The 24030-nt window shown below is 39.9% G+C and overlaps 1 protein-coding gene across 3 annotated transcripts in view; it reads right to left on the bottom strand.

Annotated features, from left to right (window-relative positions):
* The window catches only part of Kiaa1958 (KIAA1958 ortholog), a 178700-nt gene that overhangs the window by 36971 nt on the left and 117699 nt on the right, over positions 1 to 24030 (bottom strand). Inside the window, exon 3 of one of the 3 annotated variants that reach the window (XM_075944840.1) lies at positions 12415 to 12498. The exons of 1 other annotated variant lie outside the window; for it this stretch is intronic. In XM_075944840.1, coding sequence (XP_075800955.1) covers positions 12415 to 12498 — 84 coding nt within the window. Of the gene's footprint in view, positions 1 to 10816; positions 12499 to 24030 lie in introns of those variants that run through there. One more of the 3 variants, XM_075944838.1, reaches the window with a different exon arrangement.

The following is a 24030-nucleotide window of genomic DNA, read 5'->3' as shown; positions in this document are numbered from 1 at the left end:
CTGATTTTTGACAAAGAAGCAAAAAATATAAAATGGAAATAAGAAAGCATATTCAACAAATGGTACTGGCATAATTAACTGGATATCAACATGTAGAAGAATCAAAATAGACCCGCATCTATCACCATGTACAAAACTCAAGTCCAAATGGATCAAAGACCTCAACATAAAACTAACCACACTGCACCTCATAGAAGAGAAAGTGGAAAGTACACTTGAATGCACTGGCACAGGAGACCACTTCCTAAATGTAACCCCCATAGCATAGACACTGAGAGAAACAATTAATAAACGGGACTTCCTGAAACTGAAAACCTTCTGTAAAGCAAGGGGCATGGTCCACAAGACAAAACGGCAGCCTATAGGAGGGGAAAAGATCTTCACCAACTCTATATCAGACAAAATATGTGTACAGGAGGGCTGATCTCCCAAATATACAAAGAACTCAAGAAATTGGTCATTAAAAAAACAAATAATCCAATGAAAAAATGGAGTACAGATCTAAACAGAGAACTCTCAACAGAGGAGTCTACAATGGCTGAAAGACAATTAAGGAAATGTTCAACATCCTTAGTCATCAAAGAAATACAAATCAAAACAACTCTGAGATTCCATCTTACACCTGAATGGCCAAGATCACAAACACTGATGACAACTTATGCTGAAGAGGTTGTGGGGTAAAGGGAACACTTCTGCATTGCTGGTGGGAGTGCAAATTGAAACAGCCCTTTGGATATCAGTGTGGCAATTTCTCAGAAAGTTAGGAAACAACCTACCTCAAGAAGCAGCAATACCACTTTTGGGTATATACCCAAAGAATGCTCAATCATACCACAAGGACATGTTTATAGAAGCATTGTTTGTCATAGTCAGAGCCTGAAAACAACCTAAATGTCCCTCAGCTGAAGAATGGATAAGGAAAATATCGTATACAATGGAGAACGACACAGCAGAAAAAAATAATGATATCTTGAAATCTGTAGGTAAATGGATGGATCTAGAAAACATCATATTGAGTGAGGTAACCCAGACCTAGAAAGATAATTATCATATGTACTCACTCATAAGTGGCTTTTAGATATAAAAAAAGAAAACCAGCCTACAATTCACAATCCCAGAGAACCCAGGTAACAATGAGGACCCTAAGAGAGACATGCATGGATCTCATCTACATGGGAAGTAGAAAAAGACAAGATCTTCTGAGTAAATTAGGAGCATGAGGACCATGGGAGAGGGCTCAAGGGGAGGGGAGAGAAAAGGAGAGAAGGAGGGAAAAATGTATACCTCAATAAAATCAATAAAAAAATAATTATGTAATAATAAAGGTGTTTACTAAAAACTTATTATTGGAGAAAAGATTAAATAATGCATATTCATAGGCTATCATTAAAAACTGTGGTAATCTTTTTTATACACCGTAGTGTGAAAACAGGTACACAAAATATAAAGTAAAAATGCTTAACATGTGTAGTCTGATACCATTTTAGCAAGAAAATAAAACTTAAATTGTGTTCACAACTCATTTATAAAGTCCCAAAGGATGCATATCATGTTATTACTTCTGCAAATTGTAAAATTCACTAGGATTTTAGAACTATGTAGGAAAAAAACTTTTCATTTGATCTAAGATTTTCTCTTCAAAACGTCTCCTAATTTTTATCAGATACAAATATGTATGCATAAGGAGTTAATGCAAATTTTAAAAAGTAAAAAAAAACACAATTCAATTAAGATATTTTCAAACAGACCTTGCCACATTTGTGCAAAGTAATAACAACTTACTTTAAAATATTAAGGTCCAGGCCGGGCGGTGGTGGCGCATGCCTTTAATCCCAGCACTCGGGAGGCAGAGGCAGGCGGATCTCTGTGAGTTCGAGGCCAGCCTGGTCTACAAGAGCTAGTTCCAGGATAGGAACCAAAAAGCTACGGAGAAACCCTGTCTCGAAAATCCAAAATAAAATAAAATAAAATAAATGAATAAATAAAAAAATTAAGGTCCAAACAGGTAAGGTGGTGTACACCTTCAATCTCAGGACTTGGGAGGTGGAGGAAGGTAAAGCTCAGAGTTTGAAGCCAGTCAGATCTGTTAGCATGTTCCAGATCAGCTATGGCTGCAAAGTGAGACCCCAAAATCTCAATCTATCTCCCTCCCTCTGCTGTCCCTATTTTAGGGATCCAATAGTAGTCTCTGTACGTTAAAGCAGGTGTTTTCTCACTGATCTACAATACCCACCCCTGAAGACACATGGTGGAACACCCACATTCCCAATAAAGGCTAGGAGAGTCTTAGCTGTGTGGCAGTCACCGAGAGTCATCTTTCCAATGTTCTATCTACTACTGTCTGCTCCTTACTTGCAATAGCTCTGCATCGCTTGAGCAGTCATAAGCACTAGAATGTTAAATAAAACTTATGCTGGCTTCCACTTAAAAATAAATTTGCTCTCCATGCTTGCCATTTTCAGCGTTTGTTTTGAAAACTTTAACATTATTTTATACATATTAACCATTTCAGTTAAATAAAATCCCTTTTAAAAATAATTATGAATAAATTTTAAAATAGAAACAATTTTTATGACTTGTACCTGAGTCAACTTGAATCCCAATATTTTTTCCCACAGCAAAATAAGATTCACCAAAAATATACAACTTGCAAACATATTTAAAGATGGGTTTCTTGTTTCTTGAAGTACTACGAAAACACAGGCATAACCTTTATAGTTAGACTGTCCACACTGCTGGCTGTTACAACGAGACACCCACCTCCATTTGAAATATTCAGCTGGAATACTGGTGAATTATTCATATATGACATAGGTTTACATTTCAGTAAAATGGTTGTATTTTCTATTTTCAGATGCTAGGTCTTTTTAATGCTTCACTCTCAGTCACACGTGTGTGTGGGGTGGGGTACATGGACAGGTGCTCTCAGACGCTAGAGGAGCCTGATCCTCTGAACATGAGCCACCTGACATGGATGCTTGGAACTACCTTAGGTTCTCTGGAAGAACATTATTCTCTTAACTATTGAGCTATCTCTAACTCCTAATACTTTTTATTAGATAATTTTAGTAACCCAACCAAGATGCCTGAGATTATGCACCAAGGAATCATTTCTATTTTGTTCAAAGAATGATTTCAAGCATCCTAAATCTAATAAACAACGTATGGAGAATCTATCTAGCAGCATTTTTCTGAAAATAAGGAAACCTAGGACCTGACATGTTTAAGAAAAAAAAATCTTTTTTGGAGAAAGGGTTTCTCTGTGTGACAGTCCTGTCTGTCCCACTTCACACTTTGTAGACCAGGCTGGCCTTGAACTCACAGAGACCTGTTTTTACCTACGTGTATGTCTGTGTATCATATAGACACCTGGTGCCTGCAGAGGCCAGAAGGGGTGTCAGGTCACTGGGACTTGAGACAAATGTAGTTATGAGTTCTGTGGGTGCTAGGAAACAAACCTAGATCCTTTGGCGGCATGCTCTTAACTTCTGGAACATTTCTCCAGCTTGCCTCTATGTATTTAGATCAGTATAACCTGTATTTATTTAAAAAAAACATCAAGTTCCTTTGTGGAGTAAAGAGAAAGGGCTACCAGAGGTTTCAATACAGACACCACATGACCTGGTGTTCGCACACGTGATCCCAATATATAAAAGTTGGATTCTAGAGGGTCAGTTGTTCAAGTCTACCTGCTATGTAACAAACCTGAGGGCAGCCTAGGCTACATATCACCTCAAGAGGACGTGTAGAAAGCTGGTTCAGTGGCTCACATGGAACTGTATTGCTGGAGGACAGAGGCAAAGGGATCCTGAGGGCTCAGAGGTAGGCGATTGAGCTAAAATGTCGAGCTCCTGGTTTAGATCCTGTCTCAAAGTTATATTGACAATCACTTGACTTTGACCATAGGCGTGTCCCCCCCCCCCCACCTCCACACCTTCCACAGTAAGTAAAGAAATAAATAAAACAGCAGACAGCTGATTTTCAGCTGTGGAGCATTCTGCTCCATAAGCAGGCCTAGGACTACAGAAAGCCCAAGAATTAACTGGCTGCAGACCCATTACTAAAGAACTGTATAGCCTTACGAGGTTGTGTAAGCAGCTGTGTGCTGTGAATACTTCCTCTTCCAGGACTGTCCCCTCCCTGGTGAGGCGTGGAGTGCCTGACCTCGCACACACTGTCAACATTCCATGGCTACTGCAGTCTATCATGCCAACAATTTGATTCCCCTCCCCCGAACTGTGCCTGCTTTTTAAATTGGTAGAGTTACAGAAACAGTTATTTTTGCAGAACGTAATTTATTAGCTAAAAATTGGTCATCATGCCCAAATACAGAAAAGACAGTATGACTAAACAGGTTCTTAGTATAGATATTATTGACACACATGGGCTGAATTTATTGGATTGCTCATTTCTGTGAAATTTAGGCTATATCAATGAATATAAAAAACAGAAAATCTCACTACATTAGATGCAAACGTTATACACACAATGGAACCAATCACTGGACACAAAACTAGAGTTTTATTTAAAGCACAAGTACACAGATAGTTGTGAAACAAAAACAGAGAGCTGACAAAGATGAAACATCTTAGTGTAAAAGAGTGAGCAGGAAACAAAAATGAAAACAACACCATATACTCTTAGTCACAGTTCTACACTACAAACATTGACAGGCAGGACCACCTGACACAGTAACACAGCATCTCACATTTTAACCCACCCTTCTCTGCTCCTTTTCCATTAAAATTGTAGTTATTTTTTAAAGTTTTAAAATATGACTTGAGTGAGGCAGACACATATGTGCTTTTTTCCACATCAATCATAGATGTGGCTAGAAAGCACACAGAGAGATGACAATCTACCAACTGGGGTAACAACATAGCCCTCTGGTTTCATGACCCGCCCCCCAGCATTAATTGTGGTCAAAGCATTGCCAAGCAGATGCCTTGTCTTAAACACTAGGGACTAAAATGACAAATCTGTCTTTTTATTCTCCAAGTTCTCAGTGATGAAAGAAATGGAAGTGTAAACACACATCTATGACTTATAACAAAACAAAGGACCTCGCTGAAGTTGAACATAGCCTCCAGTCCACTAAGCCTCACCAGTTCTGGTAAAACCAAGTATGGCCACTCATTCTCCTCAGCAGCCTCTAGGCCGATGGGATTTTAGTTAAATGTTTGCATTACTGTGCAGAAGAGGAAAATGGTCACTTACCATGAGGCTGATCTGGCAACTATATGTTCAACTTTAGCAATGAGTATATTCACAATTATGGGAAAAACCGGAAATTATAAATTAAAAACCTACCAAGTATATATACTATTTGTTCAAAAAGTTGTTCTAGACATAAAGGCCTTGGACAGAGCGAGAGATTCAAAACAGAAGATCCAAGGGTAGAAAATAAATCTGAGAGCAGGATTCAAACACATGCCCACTGTTAACTTAGAGACATCATCGTGTCTGAAATCTCCCGACACAGAAAACAAGAAACGCTCGGTGTAGCTGGGGGCTGGATGACAGCAGTACGGCTCCGCTCCATCACCTCATGGGGGAGAAGACATTTAAAGCATTATTCTGGCAGGAGTGCTCACAGTTAAATCTGCCTATCTTTGCCCTAAGCTAATGGTTCTCCACTTTCCTAACGCTGTGACCCTCTAGTATAGTTCCTCATGCTGTGGTGACCCCCAGTGCAAAATTATTTTTATTCCTACTTGATAACTGTAATTTTGCTACTGAAATGAATTAAAATGTAAATATCTGATATATGGTATTTGATATGGTCACTTAAACCCCCCAAAGGGGTCATGACCCACAGGTTAAGAGCCACTGCTCTAAGCAAAGAAGTGACAGGAGCCTTGAGGAATTAGTTTTAATAATGTTAGAATTAAATTAGCAATTTCAGCACCAATGTGTCCAAATACAGCACTGGCTGTCACTATGCCTCTGACAGCCACACAAAAGCCTCTATCTAATTCAGGAGATTATCCTTCATTGGAGGAATCTTATAACTATTATCAACAGAATGGACAGGAGGAAACCTGTACTAAGTGGGGAATGTGGGCATGAAAAGGTTCTTTATGATAGTTTAACCTCCACTGCAGGAGAATAAATAAGATTGTAATGATATTTTCCCCATGTTGAATTTTGATCAAGTACAGCAGACAGAGTTAATCTGTTGAAGCAGCATTCTTCCTGTCATCAGAGTGCGCGTAGAACCGCTGGGGCAAGTAGGAAATACTAGGAACTGAACCGGACAGACACATATGAAAGACCTGATGGACATACCAAATATATTCCACAGACATAAGAAATATTAGATATAAAAGTTGATATTAGAAACTATATTAAATCATTAATTATTGTTTTTTAAAATTCATTTTTTACTATTTTTAATTATGTGTTATGTGCAGGCGTTTTGGCCAGGAGGTAGAATTACAGATACCCAATGTAGTAGTTGGGAATTGAACTCGGGTCCTTTGGAGGAACAGCACATGCTCTTAATCACTGAGTCATCTCTCCAACTCTGTAATTACTAGTTATTCTTATAGATGCAATTCTAATAGCAAGCCACACTGACGAGCTACATAACTTGTGTGCCTCACAGGCTTTTGCTGCTACACCATTCAACCTAAAACATCTACATCAGGAGACGGTGTTGCTCAACTATCAGCCTACTGGCCTCTATTTTGTCTGCAAAAACGCTCAAGTCTAAAAGAAACAGAAAATTCTCCGTGACAGAGTGCTTAAAAACCAAACAAAACAGAATTCTTGCTTTCTGTTTTTGAAGGTGTGTGGAAGAAAAGCTCTCTAGACTGGAATGAGACACATAAAATAATAGTTTGGCACTGTATGACAACTGCATTTCCTTCTGAGGCACTAAGTGCTGGCTCAAAAGAAGTACTTACTTTCTCAAGTCACACACACGTGGGCGGCACAGCCTAACCATAGGAAGTGATAGCAGTGACGGTTAATGATTCCACAGCAATGTCATAAACACCACGAATGAGCATCTAGAACAACATGCAAACCTCCGAAGTCACTCAATTATGTCACAATGAATAGAAATTGTAATGGGTTTTGGCAATTTTTTTTTATAACAAATGCTTTATAAAGTAAAAGTTTTATAGTTTAAATGCTATTTTAAAAGTGTAACATAATAGGTTATTGGTATAAAAGTTCAGTTAGATAAATTTAATCGGGCTGGGCTAGTACTAGACATCCAATATAAATAATCAATTATAAATTAATAGTAAAGTATTGTAGGTATGTGAGTTATAAAATGTAACAACACAGAGAATCAACAGCCACTAAAACACTGTATGCACAATAACTGTTAGGGTTCTACATCACTGATGCCTTCCTAATTCTACCTACCACAAACGAGTAAACTTCTTCAAAGTTCCCACTGAAATAAATGCAAAACCGTAAAAATGCTAATTCCAGTGTCATACCAAGACAGACATTTCATAAAAAGACAAGTAATTACACTGCACTCTTAAAAAAAAACCCTTAAAATTTGACATTGTCTCCACTGATTCTGATAAATATAATTTGCAAATTCCGTCTGTAAAATTTCTTATGCTTAGCTTCCTCTTCAGAAGGAAAGTCAAGATAAGACAAAAAACCCACCTTGCATTTCTAACCTCCCTGCTACTACTTTACCTTTCCTTTATTTTTTATTTACTTTTTATTTTTTTTTGTGTTTTTATTGGGGTTAATCATGGGTAGGAACTGTCACCTTAAAGGTATGTCCCTCCCACCAAGCATGTCCATTTTAATCCTCTTGGGATGCTTTCTGGGACTTTTTCTTTTTCTTTGTGGTCTTTGTAGAGCTAGCAGCGGCTTCAGGTTCCTCAGAACCTAGCCCTTTTTTTAAAAACCACTAAATAAATTCACTTAAGAAAATCTTAATTATGTTGATAAAATTTCAATCCTTTGACTAAAGGTATGTTTCATAGTACAAACTGTATCTCAAACCAGTAGCATGGATCCAGTAGTAAAGTTGGATTTAAAGGAGAACGCCCACGAAAACAACAATTCCCTTTGGTTTATGGTCTGCAACTGGAGTCCAATACTTACAGATTTGGGTTAGTTTGCCTCCCTACTTATAGTTGAAAACTAAATATAAATGGGACAAGCTGAGTGACATCTCTTAGGAAACAAATCACTGAGATGGCTCAGTGGTTAAGAGCTGTCTGTAAGTTCAGTTCTAGGGGACACGACATCCTCACACAGATATATGAAACACCAATGCACAGAAAATAAAAATAATTAAAAAAAATTCTCCAAGAAGTGGGATACACCCTGCAGCAAGCTGGAATATTCAAGACTTCAGTAACTGCAGGAGCACGAAGTGTGAAAGGCAATGTGGGATATAGGTCAGCACGGAGATTCGAGGACGCTGGGCTCTCAAAAGTAGAACTTTTATTACAGCGTCTTTACATTTTCTTTGAGAAGAGGAAGAATTTCATACATCTTTATAGACTTCCCATCAACTTGATATTAAATAAATATTTGCCTATGTAGTTATAAATTTTCATCTCAGTAGATTCACTGATATTATGGCTCTGGATGTTAGTTAATGCCAGAGTTTGCAGTAATAAAAACCTAAAAACCTAACTAAAAAACCAGAGACTTAGTCTACACCAGAAAAGATGCAGGCAATATATTGTAGTTCAGGTAATACTTTAATTTAGGGAAATGAACTCTGTACAGTGCTGCTTTCCTGCACTCTGGATGTGGAGGGACGAGGGTTAGGATAGGCTATGTGGTGAAGCCCTGTAGTAAACAGAACACAACACAATAACTTAAGAGAAAATGAATGAACAGGGAAATTTTAAGATAAATATTTAATAGTGGACACATATTATGTATGAAACATTCATATTAGCCCTGGTAAGCATGATAAATGTTGGTGTGCACCTCTGCCACAGAGTGGAGTAAGTTTTCTAAGTTAAAATTCCAAGTAATAAAAATGGCATCTGGCAGTGGTGTATCCTCAGTATTGTCTAGATAAAAATACAAAATTTAGAGGTAGTCATGAACTTTTTATAACTTAATTAAAGAAGCTCTAAATTGACTATGCTTCTTCTAGTAAGCCATTTTTCGAAAAGTTGTTTTAATCTAAATATCACAGTGTTCCTATCTGGTTAGTTAGCGCAGCAAAACATAAGTAAATAAAAGTAATCCAAATTATTGATGTAATTGTCTGATGAGAAGGTAGCACTTAAGACTAGGCAGGGCAGATGCTTGTGTCAGTACTCCAGAACACCAGCAGGGATGCAGAGTTCCCTAGTTCTGCCCTCTCAGTGCAGTGGCAGGCTTTTCTTTTCTTTTCTCAAAATCAACTCTGTTTCCAACATGACTGAGGACCTAAAAATTATGATTATAAAAAATGACAGGTATGCCACATAAAAACAAACAACCTTTAAAAAAATTCCTTTAGGCTGGGTCTGCCTCCAAGAGTGGGGCGGGTTTGCAGAGGCACTGGGAGAAAGCAGCTGTGTGTTTAAGCAGAGGCAATGGGGATGTGGGTTAGAGGATAGTGTGCAACCATGAAAACATCCCAGCATTCCTTTAAACCAGATAGAGAGCCGTGGGCAATAGAAAGATGCTGTTCCCATTTCTAGCTCAAACCATCCAAACCAACAACTAGCTCATACAAAAAGCCTGCGGTGAGAAGACAGACTCTTTCTTCATCTAACTGACTTATTATTTCACCATAAAATGAGGATAACTTGATTTTCTTTTTAAGGTTGCTGAGAGGCTTTAGATAATACTTGTACAGAAATATATACATCTTTTCTTAACAATGCTTCTCTCGGAAGGACAAGCTCATGATGTTCCTTCTACCCACCAAAACCCCAGCAGACCGGCCACTTCTACACTATAGATCACAGCCTAGAAGAAAGGCCTATGTGCCTCCTATGTATTGATGCAAAGAGCCACCTAGCCATGGGAAAGCTTGGCTCCCTGATAAAAATGTTTCTCCTTTTGTATAAGACGATAATAAAATACGACCTACCTACCAAGTTAATGTGAGTTATAAGGTTGGATTGAAGAATAAACCCCTCCCCAACAGGGTGCTCGGTTGTGACAAAGCAATGATGGTTTTTAGAGTTCTTAGTTATTACTGTTTGCACAGGATGGGAAGGAACCCAACTCAGTCATATTGTGGCTCAAATGTCTAAATTCATTTGAATTCTGACCTGTTTTAACTAATAATTTACTAGTTTTCAAGACCTGAAAACAAAGACTGGAGCAAACACCACAAAATTATTCTACCTACAGAATACCACTTCTATTAGTTGAGAAGAAACTCAAGAATGCCTTGAATTCTGCTAAGCCTGGTACAAAATACTGTGATTGAAAATGGGTGTCGGCTCCCTTAGGGAGAAGAGCTGGCTGTAATGCTGAGGAACTGGAACAGAGAACTGCAGATTGTCTCCAGCAATGCAGCCACATGGTTAGCGGGGCCTCATTTTCTACCTTCTCTTTTATGCTGATATACAATCTAACACTTGGAAATATTTTCAAAATTATTGAAAGTTTAAAATTTCATGTATATCTGATGATTAAACTCATTTACACTGACTTAGGGAAAAAGAAAATTTTATGCAGGTCCAATCACACCACTAAAAATGGCCTATGTAACTGTCTCCTCCCATCCCCCAGTATCAGACTTTGCATATTATTTAAAAATGAGAGTTCGAGACCAGCCTGGGCTACAGAGCTAGTTCCAGGACAGGCTCCAAAGTCACAGAGAAACCCTGTCTCGAAAAACCAAAAAAAAAAAAAAAAAAAAGAAAAAAATGAGACATCTTGCAAAAAAAGAATGGCACCTTTAATTCTCCTTCCACCCCCACCCCCCACCCCAAAGAAAAATACTTTTAAGCATTGGGATTTCCATATATGATGGAAAGGAGGTTCAGGAGCTAAAACTCTATACTAAAAATGTATGTAAATAGCTTGGTGTTGAGCTTATGATACCCCTTTTCAGGATCTGCTCTGGCTCAGCAACATTCTGCATCAGATTCATAAAGAATTTTTAAAAATTAAAAAAATAAATTCATCTATGAAGGAGATTAAAAGCAGAAGGAGGCAAGGACAAGGAGTGAGAACAGAGTGTTGAATGACTCTCGGTTTCCTTTCTGTCTTTAAGAACGGAATTCTTCCTCTACTGTTGCCTGAGAACCACTATGGTTTTGCCAAGTCTGTAACAGCAATTATATGAAATCAACCACAAGCACACTTATTTGTCTCAAGCCTATAAATACTGTTAGTGATACCAAACTATTGCCATTGGCTTATCTGTAAAAAGAAAAAAATATAGATTTGCATTTTATAAAGTTAACACTGAGGGCACGTGAAAGACGACAGAATGCAGTATACAATGATGGTTTCATGGGACACGGACACGGAAGTGAAGTGAGGTCTTGAGCAAGCCACCTGGTCAAGCTGTGTCTGGGGAAGAGTCATAAGAGGAGACAATGAAATTGCCGTTGGTGGAGTGGCCAGCCACCGATTGGGCAGCCTGCTGGCTCAAGTTGTTGCAGATGAGCACCAGCTGGTTGCTCTGGGCCTCGGACAAGGTGCTACAGCTCTGGTAGACACTGAAGTTGGTTTTCCTGCCGGGGATGTTGCCCTTCTCGCACATGGTCTTCACCATCTTGGCTAGCTTGTTCTTGCCAAGGGCCTGGCAATTGTACCAGTGCAGAGCTGCCAAGTTCACAACTGGCTTGATAGACAAGTAGAAGGGGGCATCCTCATAGCGCATCGCAGGGGGCCGCCGCTGGGCATACTCCTTATAGTCCTGCACCGGGCAGGTCTGTGGGGCATGCTGGGTGGCATAAACTCGTGAGTCTGTCCCTCCTCTCTTGGTTTTGGCATTTAGATCACCGGTGTCCTGACCCATCCATTCCAAATACTCGAGTCCGGTTTCTGTGACGCGGAGCCGGATATCGCCCCATTTCAAGGTGGATCCATGGAAACCTGTGCAATGCCCAAAGGCTTTTGTATTGTTGAGCCAGACAAGGTTGAGCAGACCCTCGGGGTTATACCTGCTCAGCAGTCCCCTCTTCCGCAATATGAGCTCGTCGGCAAATGTGAGTTTCATGGACTTGTGAGGCTTGTTTCCCTTTCCTTTGCAGCGGAGCTCAATCTGCTTCTGTTTGAGGGCTTCCTGGGACCGCTTGAACTCCTTATCTCTGGTGATGCTGTAGCCATACCTGTGCTCTTTCAGGTACCGTTCCAGCCCACACTGGTAATTCGCCAAGCTGTTGGGTTCATACTCAGACCCATCCTTCTGCCTGGCATCCACGAAGAAGGAGGCAAGGTAGGCATCTAGCTCCTTGCAAGGGATGACATAGATCTCTCTGGTTTCGGAAGGGTACTTGGAGATGAGGAACTCCCGGAAATTGCGGAGCGCAGTCTGTGTGCTCCGGATGGTTTTCTCATTCTGCTCCCTGCTGAGCTCAGCTGATCTTTCATCCTGGTCTGCAACAAACGGGGGAGGGGGAGGGACAGAGAGGGTGTTGATGAGTTCAGACAATGCACTTGCTACTCTGAAATAAAGTTTCCTTTCATAATGAAATGGGAAAGATGGATCAATTTTGAGAGAACAGTGATATAGTACTGAAAGGGTTGTTGCACGATTGAAGCCAAATTCAGTTTCACAAATTTCCTGGATAAAATATGGCCCATGACAATGAGAGAGAACTTATTTTTTAAAATGTTAAATTTGGGAAGTAGAAAAAGACTAGATCTTCTGAGTAAACTGGGAGCACGGGGACCTTGAGAGAAGGAGGGGACAGGCAGGGAGGGGAGCAGAGAAAAATGTAGGGCTTAATAAAAAAAAATCAATAAAAAATATAAAAAATGTTAAATTGTGTTATTATTGTGGTATGCATGTGTATGTAATGTGTGTGAGTGTAGGTGCAAATCCTTCCCTCTTTACACAGCTCCAGGAATTGAACTCAGGGTCTCAGGCTTGCATTGCAAACACTTTATCCTCTGGAGCCACCTTGCTAGCTCTGAGTCCTGGCACAAAGCTTAGTGAGTGAAGGTTTGTGGAAAGGGTGAGACTGAAGGTCATCTTTTTGTTTGAGCAAAAACGTTTGAGGGGCAGAAATGTACTCATCGTCCTATGTAGCATGTAAGGGGTCCTCTCCCCAGCTGGTAAAGTCACTTCATTTGTGAAACTGGAGGTGGCCCTGGTTCCACTGGCTGCATTTATCACTCTAACACACCACTGGGAGTTTATTTAGAGAGGGCTAAATACATTTGATGGCAGTTCATCTCATTCCCTTTCTATAGGAAATTAGGTCAATGCAATTTATAAGTATTCTTTGTGGATAACAAAACAGTTTGTATGCAATTAAGTGATCAGAATCAATCTGGTATTTTAAAGGAAAACCAGGACTACTAAACTTCATGGTAACATGAACTTTATAACTGAGGTGAAAGAAAGGGCCCATCTTGATTCAGTTTGCTTTTTTGATTTATTATTTACCTTCTGCGTGAAGGACTTGCAGTATAAGCTCTGGATCATCCACTAAGCAGTTCCGCTCCAAGGGAGCAGGCCTCACACTTACTGCACATGGCCAAATACAGGCTACCTGTCTGTAAGCCTATGAATCCACATTTTAACCAGTATTCTATGCTCAGGATGAGACTCAAAAGCATTCCCAGGTAAACAAAATTCTAGTGGCTCAGGCCTGTAATTCCTGCTCCTTAGGAAGGTCCTAAGGAGGCAGGGGTCTCAGGTTCAAAGCCTATCTTGACTCAGAAAAGCCTGTGTCCTATATAGGAAAGTTCATTTTGCCCATTTAAAAAGAAGTTAAGAAACACTAAGTGGTTTCATTTCAGTAACATTTAGTTTAACTTAACATTGCTAATAAAAAATACTTGGTTTAAAAGACACCCACTCCGCATGTCAGATGTGCTCTGGACAAACCCAGAAACCCAAAACAGAATTATACAACAGAAAAGCAGCCTACCTACTGCTACGCAGCGGAGTAGGTAGGGAAACATGGAAGTTCATTGAAAATAACAAAAAATACAACTTAAGTCTCTGCGTATAAGGCAATAGCATTTTGTTTATTGAAAGTATCTTATATAATTTGTATGACTGCTCAGTGGAAGCCTTTGTAATTACTATACCCAATAATGGAAAGTTCTTAATATACTGGAGTTTATTCATAAAACAAACTACCTTTTAAATAAAGCATTACCATATATTACTGTGTGTCTATCTATAAATAACCATGTTAGTTTTAAATGAGAATTCTAGGACAAATTTCCAAATTTCATTCTGTACACAGGCATGGTGGAGAGATGACATTTCCAAAACTCAAGCACACAGACTTTATGCTTCAACAGTTCAACTTTCAGTTGCCTCTGTTTTAGTTGAAATTGCTTATATTAACAAGACTGCCTCAGTTTCCATTAAAAACAAAGGGTTGAGCGTGACCTCTCACCCTTAACTGTTTACATTTAAGCCAGAGGCCAGCAGGGTTTAATTTGTCTGCTTATGCAAATATATAAAAGCACTCTTCAAACTTCAAAGGTTTTCCAGGAAATAAACATTCATAGGCAACTTTGGGGAAAAGAGTTTCAGACTCTCATTGCTCACATGGACTCTTAGACCGAGTCTGTGTATCCTGAAACCTGAAATCCACTAGTACCTGTTTGGAGGTGTAATTTATCATCAGTGATCAAATCCTAGCACTTGTTAAAAATCCTAACAGAGGAGATCTGACATTAGAAACTATCTTAGGAGTGTGAACCAAGAGGCTACAAACTAGGATCCCCAGGGGCTGTCAGACAAGGGCAGCTGAATCTTTAAGCTGGAATATTCTACAGAGTTAACAAAACACTCCAGATAAACTAGAGATTTAAAATTTCCTTCACTTCATTGTGCTTGCATTTGCAAGATACTCAGTATCTACCATCAGACCCCACCATGAGGTACCAGCTAGACTTAGCCATATTCGCTTTCAGTGTGTAAAATATTCAGTATTTGTCACTCCTTTTACAAAAATAAATTGAAATTTGATTTGAAAACCTTTGGATGTCAATTTAAAATTGAGTGATGATTTCAGGGCATGTGAGCAAAACACCCAGGTGCACTGGCTTTTGTGGGACATGCAGTCATCACAGGACATGGCTCTCTGACCTGTGGCCAGCTCTCCTCTCTGTCCCCAAGAACCCACTCTGGGCTGACCATCTCAGCCCATCTGCAGCCTCATCTCGTTCGCAAGGCTGTCCCTCTTTTTTTGCTGGGTCTCAAGCTTAGTTAAGAAACAGGAGTTGCATCTGCTGGAAAGCAACCCTAGTGCTGCTGCATGGCCTCTGTCCTTTTCTAGCAGCTTGGAATACACCACAGGAGGCAGCTGGAAGCGAAGATACCCTCATTCATTGCATGAATAAGGGCAAAGAAACAGTTTTCAAAAGCAGTACAAGTAATAAGGTCTCAGCTAATAACAAAACCAAGCAGGAACAGAGAAAAATCAATAGGAAATACAAATGAACTATAAGTATCATGCATTTGTCTACAGAAAAGTTCCTTTTAAAACTTTTTATTAGGTATAACATACACAGAATATAGTTATGATGTGCACACAGTTTTGACGGAGGGTATTCACCTGTGAATCTAGTGACCATATCAAAAGGATTCTTTCTTCCATCACCCCCTATTATCAAGAAAACTGTTCTCCTGACTTGAAAAAAAGTTTGGCTGGCCTATTACTATGCCCATGGATGAGTCTTGGGATTGGCTTCACCTACTGTTGTGCATTTGTAGGTACTTCATCCTCACGGCAGTGTGGTGTTCCACTATACACGAATCCAGCATTTCAATACACATAAACCCCAAAGGCTGAGAACGTTAACAAAGCAGAGAACATTACCAAAAAGCATACAGACACAAATGATTTTCTAATCAGAGCAAGTATTTGGCTTTTGTATTTTTGTGTACTTGTTCACGTGTATGCAGGTGTGTGTGCAGAGGACTTGGTATAGGCCAGAGTCTTCAACTGCTCCCCACATCATACTGTGTGTGATGCAGTGAGTGTGGGTGCACACGCAGAGGCAGAGGACAACCACCCTGAGACAGTTCACCTCTGCACGGAGCTGCACACGCAGAGGCCAGAGGACCACCCTGAGACAGTTCACCTCTGCATGGAGCTGGCTAGCTGGTCTGCAAACAGGGAACTTCTTCTCCTGCTTCACTGCAAAAGGACTGGGATTTTATATGAACATCACACCTAGATTTAGTTCCAGGGATTAAAATTCAGGTTTTCATTCTTACATCCTTTATCCATTCAGCCATCTCTCCAGTTCTTCCACTTAATCTCTTGAGACAGCCCCTCACTGAACTTAGAACTCACCAACTTGCTAGCTGGGCTACTCTCACCCCAGGGATTCTTTTGTCTCTGCCTCCCCAGGAATGGGATTATAAACACACAATGCTACACAGAACTTTTTATATTCATGCTGGGAATCTGAGCTCAGGCCCTCATGCTTGCATGGAAAGAACTTTGCCAACTAAGCCATATCCCCAGTCCGTAAATCAGTGGTTCCCCACCCTCCTAATGCTGTACCCCTTTAATACAGTTCCTTATGTTCTGGTGACCCCCAATCATGAAATTATTTCATTACTACTTATTAATTGTAATTTTGCTACTGTTATGAATCATGATCTAAGTATCTGATATGCAGGATATCTGATATGATAGATCTGATAGAACCACTGGTCTAAATCAAGTATTTGAATCACATAAATAAATGATGAAAATAACGTCTCCCACACCTTCCATGAGCCCAACAGGCTCCTCAATAGATATGTACTGAAATCTAGCTAGCATGTAACTTAGGACCTAAGAATCTACCCTACAAAGCTTCATCTTCCACTCAGTCAGTGCGGGTCCCCTCGCTTGGGGAGCAGCCTGAAACCTCAGCACTTTCTCCCTCTTTCTCTACAGCTGAGCTGGGCCACCTCACTTTCACACCAAGTGGCGCATCAGAACTAAGTGGGCTGGTCTGCAAGCATAATATACACAGCTCTTGCTTAGTGGACTTACCCTCTAGTCAGAGGACAGTAACAAATCTTCAGTACACTAGCCAAAGTGCTGTGAGGAACCAAGCATTTTCAATGACTGTAGTCAATTTTACAGAGCACTTCTCATCTCCCCACAGCCAGAGTAGGGCGCTGACACCCTCTTCATGCTCCATAGTCCAATTATTCCCTCTCTTGTTAGGAGATGGCATGGAACATACACAATTAGTGTAGTATCTTATGTTCTCATTTCATCTGAAGAGATCTATGTTAGATTTAAATCCAGACACATTTGCTCTGCTGCTGCATCCAATTTAAAACAAGCACAAACTTAGCTATGGCACCCTTGTATGCTGTTATTAAAGCAATATATCTGCAGCCACAGTCAACGATTCCTGATGTTTAGCTTCTCTTTTATTATTTTCATGTAAAACAAAGAGTATTTTGTCTCATTTTTCACTTAGAAATGTTCTACTTCTCTATAAACTAGCGAATAATAATAAGTCCATAGCTTATTCAATAAATAAGAATGTATTTTAAATTTGAAAAATAAAATATCTGGTGAGCAGATTCACATGTAGGAAGCCGAGATTGGAACTAATAATGAATACATGCTCAGGAGTACATTAAGCCCTGAGCATTTGAAGAATTTCTATGGGTAAAAAGACAAAGTCTTAACAGTTGTGAAGATGACAACACAGCTAGAGAGGTCAGCAAACACAGAAAGCAGGTTTAACAGGTCATGCGTGGCACTGTGAGTTGCTATGTGTTTTGTAGGAGTTGAGATCTTCAAGCTTAAACTTCAAGGGAGATTCATCTATCTTTATCCTATGGAGGGAGTGGACTAAATTCTAGAAGGCCCGAGACTAAGTGATTAAGCCACAGAGGATAGAGCAGCATCCCTGAAGAAACTGCTTGAGCAAAAGGCAAATATGAGAAGAAAACAGTTTATGCTTGTAGGTGGAGGCTGCGCATTCATTTCCTGGCCACCCAGACTCAAAATAATCGCACAGAAACTATATTAATTTATAATAATTTATATTAAACTATAATAATTGGCCAATAGCTTGAGTATTTCTAGCTAGCTCTTACACCTTAAATTAACCCATTTCTATTATTTTATATTTTACCATAAGGCTTGTAGATTACTGGTACCGGTGAGGGCATCTTTCTTCTTCGTTGGCTACATAGCATCTCTTTGACTCTGCCTTCTTTTTCGCCAGCATTCAGTTCAGTTTTCCCTGCCTAGCTCTATTCCACCCTATCATAGGCCCAAGCTGCTTCTCTAGTCATTAACCAATAAAAGCAACACATATAGAGAAGGGCTTCCAATATCATATGCTCCTGAGTAAGAAGGACTGACCTTTGTTTAGGGTATGGGACAGTTGAATAGGGAGTAAACTAGACCAGTGGTATTGTGGCACAATGTTCTGTACCCTGCCACTTGTATTTTAAATAAATGCTGATTGGCCAGTAGCCAGGCAGAAAGTATAGGCAGGGCAACCAACCACACAGGAAGTAGAGGTGGGGCAACAAGAATTCTGGGAAGAGGGAGTTTCAGTATATAGTCGTCACCCAGACAGAGAGGAAGCCAGACATAGAGCAAGCAAGATGTGACTGCCTCACCAAAAAGGTACCAAGCCATGTGGCTAACACAGACAAGAATTAATTAAGTTATAAGAATTAATTAATAAGAAGTCTGAGCTACTTATTAATCAGTTTATAATTAATGTAGACCTCTGTGATTTATTTGGAACTAAATGGCTGCGAGACTGGGAGGGACAGAAACCTCACTCAACACAGTGGGATGACCATGGACACTATGCAAATGTCAAAAATCTGACAGAGGTGCTTTCTAAATAAATAAATCCAGAGCCACCATCCCTCCTCTGCTATCCCTGACTCCTTCTTTGTTGTTACTACCTTCTAGTGCCTACCATCATCTGCTATCCCTGACTCCTTTGCTGTTACTACCTTCTAGTGCCTACCATCATCTGGCTGTGCTCCCTCTGCACAGCGGACTCCTTAGATGTCAATGGCTTGTTCAGTTTGGAAAGGCATCTGAGATGTAACAGTGCTCAACAGACATGGGGGGCTGAGGTCAGGGAGATCATTGTGTAACACAGCTGTGCGGACTGCATTCAGAAAGCATGAAGAATAAAGTAAGCCTCACTCATTCAAATCTGTGGTGTCACAGTCAGACTTCACTTGCTCATTTAAACATTTTCTTTTTCTTTTTTACGAGACAGGGTTTCTCTGTGGTTTTGGAGCCTGTCCTGGAACTAGCTCTTGTAGACCAGGCTGGTCTCGAACTCACAGAGATCCACCTGCCTCTGCCTCCTGAGTGCTGGGATTAAAGGCTTATGCCACCACCGCCCAGCCTCATTTAAACATTTTTTTAGGACTGTTAAGGCTCAGCTGTGCTAGTGGCTGGTGGCGCTGACTATCCATAACAATGGATGAAATGATGTAGGAAGCCCTGGTAGTTTTCCCCTGGGACATTTCCCTAGGAAATTAGTATTACCATCCATCACAACAAACATCTTGCAGGGTGTGGCGGTACAAGCCTTTAAGCCAGTTAGAAGCTGACTGAGGCCAGGACTGTGAGTTTAGGCCAGTCTAGGCTACATAGTAAAATGACCTCAAACAAACCCAACCCAAACAACAACAAAAATTACTGCAAGGTAACATCTTTATCATATTAGGATAAGAAAACAAATAATGTTTTAACAAAGTCTGTATTGGAATATACACAACCATAAAAGACAGTGACAGTACCCTCCCCCTTTTCTGATACGTACAGATATTATAATATCTATGAGGTACTTACTTCTTCACAGATATATCTTATTTGAGAGAAAAAAATTTCTTACTTTCTATGTTGAAGAAATAAGATCCCTGTTTGACAGTCTTAGGAAATAAGAAACCTCGATTTTATTTGTTAGTGGCTATAAAAACATACTTGGTAACATTTATGCTTCATTTTTGAAAATAGCAATTACTTAATATCTATAACAGTAAGCTATAATTAATTGCCTTAAATGTAGAAAATAAATTTTAAAACTACCATAAAATACATGAAAAAGTCATCGGCATTGGTTTCCTTCTCTTTTAGGTCTGTTCCTTGCTCACTTTCTGCTTTTTGTTAGAGTTTTACACCAGGCTATTTTACAGGACTGTGAATATCACTAAGTGAAGCCAGGCATCTCTTTTACTGCAGTTATCCGACAGAAGACCATTTCTATTCTTGGTTAATCTTTTCCAATCAGTAAAACAACCCCCACGGCATGCCCATAGCAAAGTATTTACTTATGCATGAATGGCTTATAAAAGCTTAGAAAAATTAGCAAAAGTTTTGCTACAAAAAAGCATAAATAGTGAAACTTGAGACTAAAAGACTGGTGTTTTTTGTTTGTAGTACTGGCGATCAAACCCAGGATTCATTCTTGGCTCTGTCATTGAGCTACATCTCCAGCTGGGATAGGGAGATATGGGCTCCATGCTTTGGAACATGTTTTCTAAGCAGTGATATGTCTAAAGGGTTGAACTTGATAAATTATGTGCCCAATACTGTATAGTTCTCTGTCTGTTTTATTCAACTCTCATACAACTCTTAAGGATACAATTATAAATACTTCAATGGAAGAAACAAAGACTTAGGTTTAAGAAAACAGGATTTTGTGTAGCTCAGCTCAAGCAGTACTTCTAAGATTCGAAAAGGATGTTATATTGGCAAAGATCCATTAACCATTGGCCACACTACCCATATCAGGTGGATGGGGTCAAGTAGATATAATTTTGCAGCTAGGCACACAGTTAAGTAGATATGGTCTCGCAGTTACATAAACAGTGTTGTTAAGAATGATTCCAGAGGCTGGAGAGATAGCTCAGTGGTTAAGAGTCTGTACTATTCTTCCAGTGTTCACTTAAGTCTTTTGGAGACCATCTGTTCCTCCAAGTTTCACTGAGTTCCCCCAGTGTCACTGAGATGAGGTATGGTGACTGAGTTCAGTATAGAATTAAACAGTGTACAACTGTGGAATTATCTCTTTGAAATTGTTGGATTTTTAAATTAACAAAGTAAGATACTAAAGATAAAAAGGAGATCATCCAACAGATATAAAAATAAATTAAAAAAGCTTAAACCTCAAGGTTAATCTCTCCACACGGACAGAAATTAAGCATTCCAAAGCAAAGGCAAAAGAAGAACAAGAGAATAAATATTACATGATATTCATCACAATAAAGTGCACTTTCATCCTGGCTGAAATATATTCTTAAATCAACTGTATAATGTGGCTGCATTCGTAGGCTTAACAGCATGAAAACCACACGACGATAATTAATGTAATAAATCATCTCGTGGCCCTTTTCATAGAATCTGACAGGGCTCATTGATATATTGTTTATTAGAGAACACAGAAACTTCCCCCACCTTCAATTACACTGCCAGAGACACTGAATCAAGAGTACTTGCTGATGTGCCTGAAATATCCGCCACTGGTGTAATATATAAAATACACAGTGAGCTGCTGCCAGCAGACTTTGAGATACACAGCACAGCATACACAAGTCCCCTAAAACAATCATGCTTCTTACTTTCACTTTCCTTGACTTGAGGCAGTGGCTGAAGAACACAGATTCATTATAGATTCAACATTTACACTTCCCAAAATTCAGTAGTGAAGGCTCAGCTCTGCCCTCACACGACCGCTCCTTTACAGTTCACTCCTTACTGATGCTCTAAGTACAGGTGTTTTCAACCAACCCATAATTCTTTTTAGTGTTTTTAACATTATTCTCAAAAGAAACACATTTAAAATATCCAATAATAAATCATTTCCCAAAGTACAAATTAGTTCCTGCATAGTTCAGAAATTTAGCCTTGACAGCATGGAACTCTTTATTTAATTTGCTGTGCATACCTAACTTCTAATTTGTAGCTAAACTTTAAAGAGCAACTACTTACATATGAAAAAGGTATAAAATTTATGGTAATAAAATTTCCCCCCTCAGGAATTACAAAAAACATAGTCAAGGTTAAAACAGCAACAACAACAACAACAGCACACACACACCACAAACACACCCTACCTATAAATCAATCACTGAGAGACGGTCACTGGATGTGTTTTGATGTTTGTCTGGTTTTCTAATTACATCTTCCCCCCTTTAGAGTTGAGGATGAACCCAAGGTGTTGGACATAACTAGGAAAATGTTCTACTTCTGACTCACACCCTCAGCTCTCAATTTAAAATTTAATTAAAACTACCATTTAATTACCAAAAGTAGAGTCCAAAAGAAAACAGAAAATTATGTTCTGTCTGATAAAACGGATTCATTATTACACTGGTGAGTGAGTGTGTCACAGGGTCTATGTGGAAGTCAGAGGGCAATGTTTGGAGTCAGTTCTCTCTTTTATACCAGGCGAGTCCCGGAGAGTGGTGACCTTGCAAGCCATATGTCCTTTTCCTTTAAGTAAGTTCTGCTTCAACAGTCAATAAAATATATTCACTGCCTCAACACAGGAGGCACTGCTTCAAGTGCCTCTGAGAATGCACACTGAAACTTCTTTTTTTCTTAACTTTCTATTTACTCGTTGTGTATTTCACATCAGGCAACTTAACCCCATCATATCCACCCTCTGCACTTGTGCCCTCCCCCCTGAGAAATAAAGAAGAAAACAGTATTGTCATGGAAGCTGTAGTGTTAGTCACACAGCACACCCTTTCACCCATATGTTTTTACTTGCAAGTGTTCATTGAGGAGTCACTGGTTTGGTCCAAGGCCTCTGGGTTCGGCTACGCCATCGATACTAGACCCTCACTGAGGCTCCTCTTGGATATTCTGTTGTTGCCTGTGTCATGGAGATCCTGCAGCTTTGGGTCTGCAGGATGTGTCCCTTCAAGTGCTCTGCAGATAATTGATGGGGTGGTTGCTGGGGTGAGCCAACTCATAACCCTGGTTCTCTCCCTCATCCTCACCATCAGAAAGAGCTCTCCATATCACCCCATCTAGTTCATCCTACATAGCAAAGAGCAAGGAGTAAGGCGGGTTCTCCTGTTTTAATGCCTTCAGGGAGCCCATGCCCCAGGTGAGGTTCAGGGGCTGCTCTCCTGAGTGCTGCAGCTGGTAAGGAACAGGGCCAGCTCTCCCAAGCTAATGTTCTCAGAACAGGTTCACTCACACCACTGCAACAGGGTCAGCTCTCCTGTGCTGTCCAGACCAAGTGCAGGGCCACTTTCCCGAGTGCTGCAGCTGCTTCCTCACCCACACGGCAACTTATCAACCCTCATTTTCATCCTTCTGTGAGAACAACCAAAGTAGTTGGAGACTAGATGTAGGAAAGAAAGAGAAGAAGTCTTGGCAATGAAGTCTTTGGAGGAATAAAACAGAGAAGATGCTGGTTTAGGTGTAGCTAAGGAGAATACAGAAAAACACAAGAAGCAGCATCTGGGTAAGGAGCATGAGCTTGGGCCCCAGGTCCCAGAGTTGACTCTTACACCTCCCACCTAGTGTGTGCCCTCCCTGTGACTTAGCTTCTGCATCTGCAGAGTGGTGCTTGTATCGTTCTATTCTGTTCTGTTATAAACTATGAGGACTGAATTATCACAAGTCACTAGAGAGATAATAAGTACTTCACAGCACTGGCTGCTATTTTACACAAACTGATCAAAGAGTTAACCAGCAATGACTCCAGATCCTGAAAAGGGGTAAGGAGGTTAAAAGTCATTGTCAATTAGGCACATGACGCTTGGGAGGCAGCTGCAGAGGCAGGAGGATTTCTGCAAGTTCAAGGCCAGTCTGTTCTGTATACTAAGTTCCAGGACAGCTTAAGCCATATAGTTAAGTTATATAGTGAGATCCATCTCAACAACAACAACAACAACAACAACAACCCCCAAAAACCAAAAAACAAACCAAGAGCTACTCTCTGTCATCAGGTCATGGACATGAGCTTGTCAAATTT

This window comes from Microtus pennsylvanicus, chromosome 13 (genome assembly GCF_037038515.1).
Source record: "Microtus pennsylvanicus isolate mMicPen1 chromosome 13, mMicPen1.hap1, whole genome shotgun sequence".
In the NCBI taxonomy this organism is placed as follows: Eukaryota; Metazoa; Chordata; class Mammalia; order Rodentia; family Cricetidae; genus Microtus; species Microtus pennsylvanicus.
Note: the sequence above shows the minus strand (reverse complement) of the source record. Positions and strands in the feature narration are given on the sequence as shown.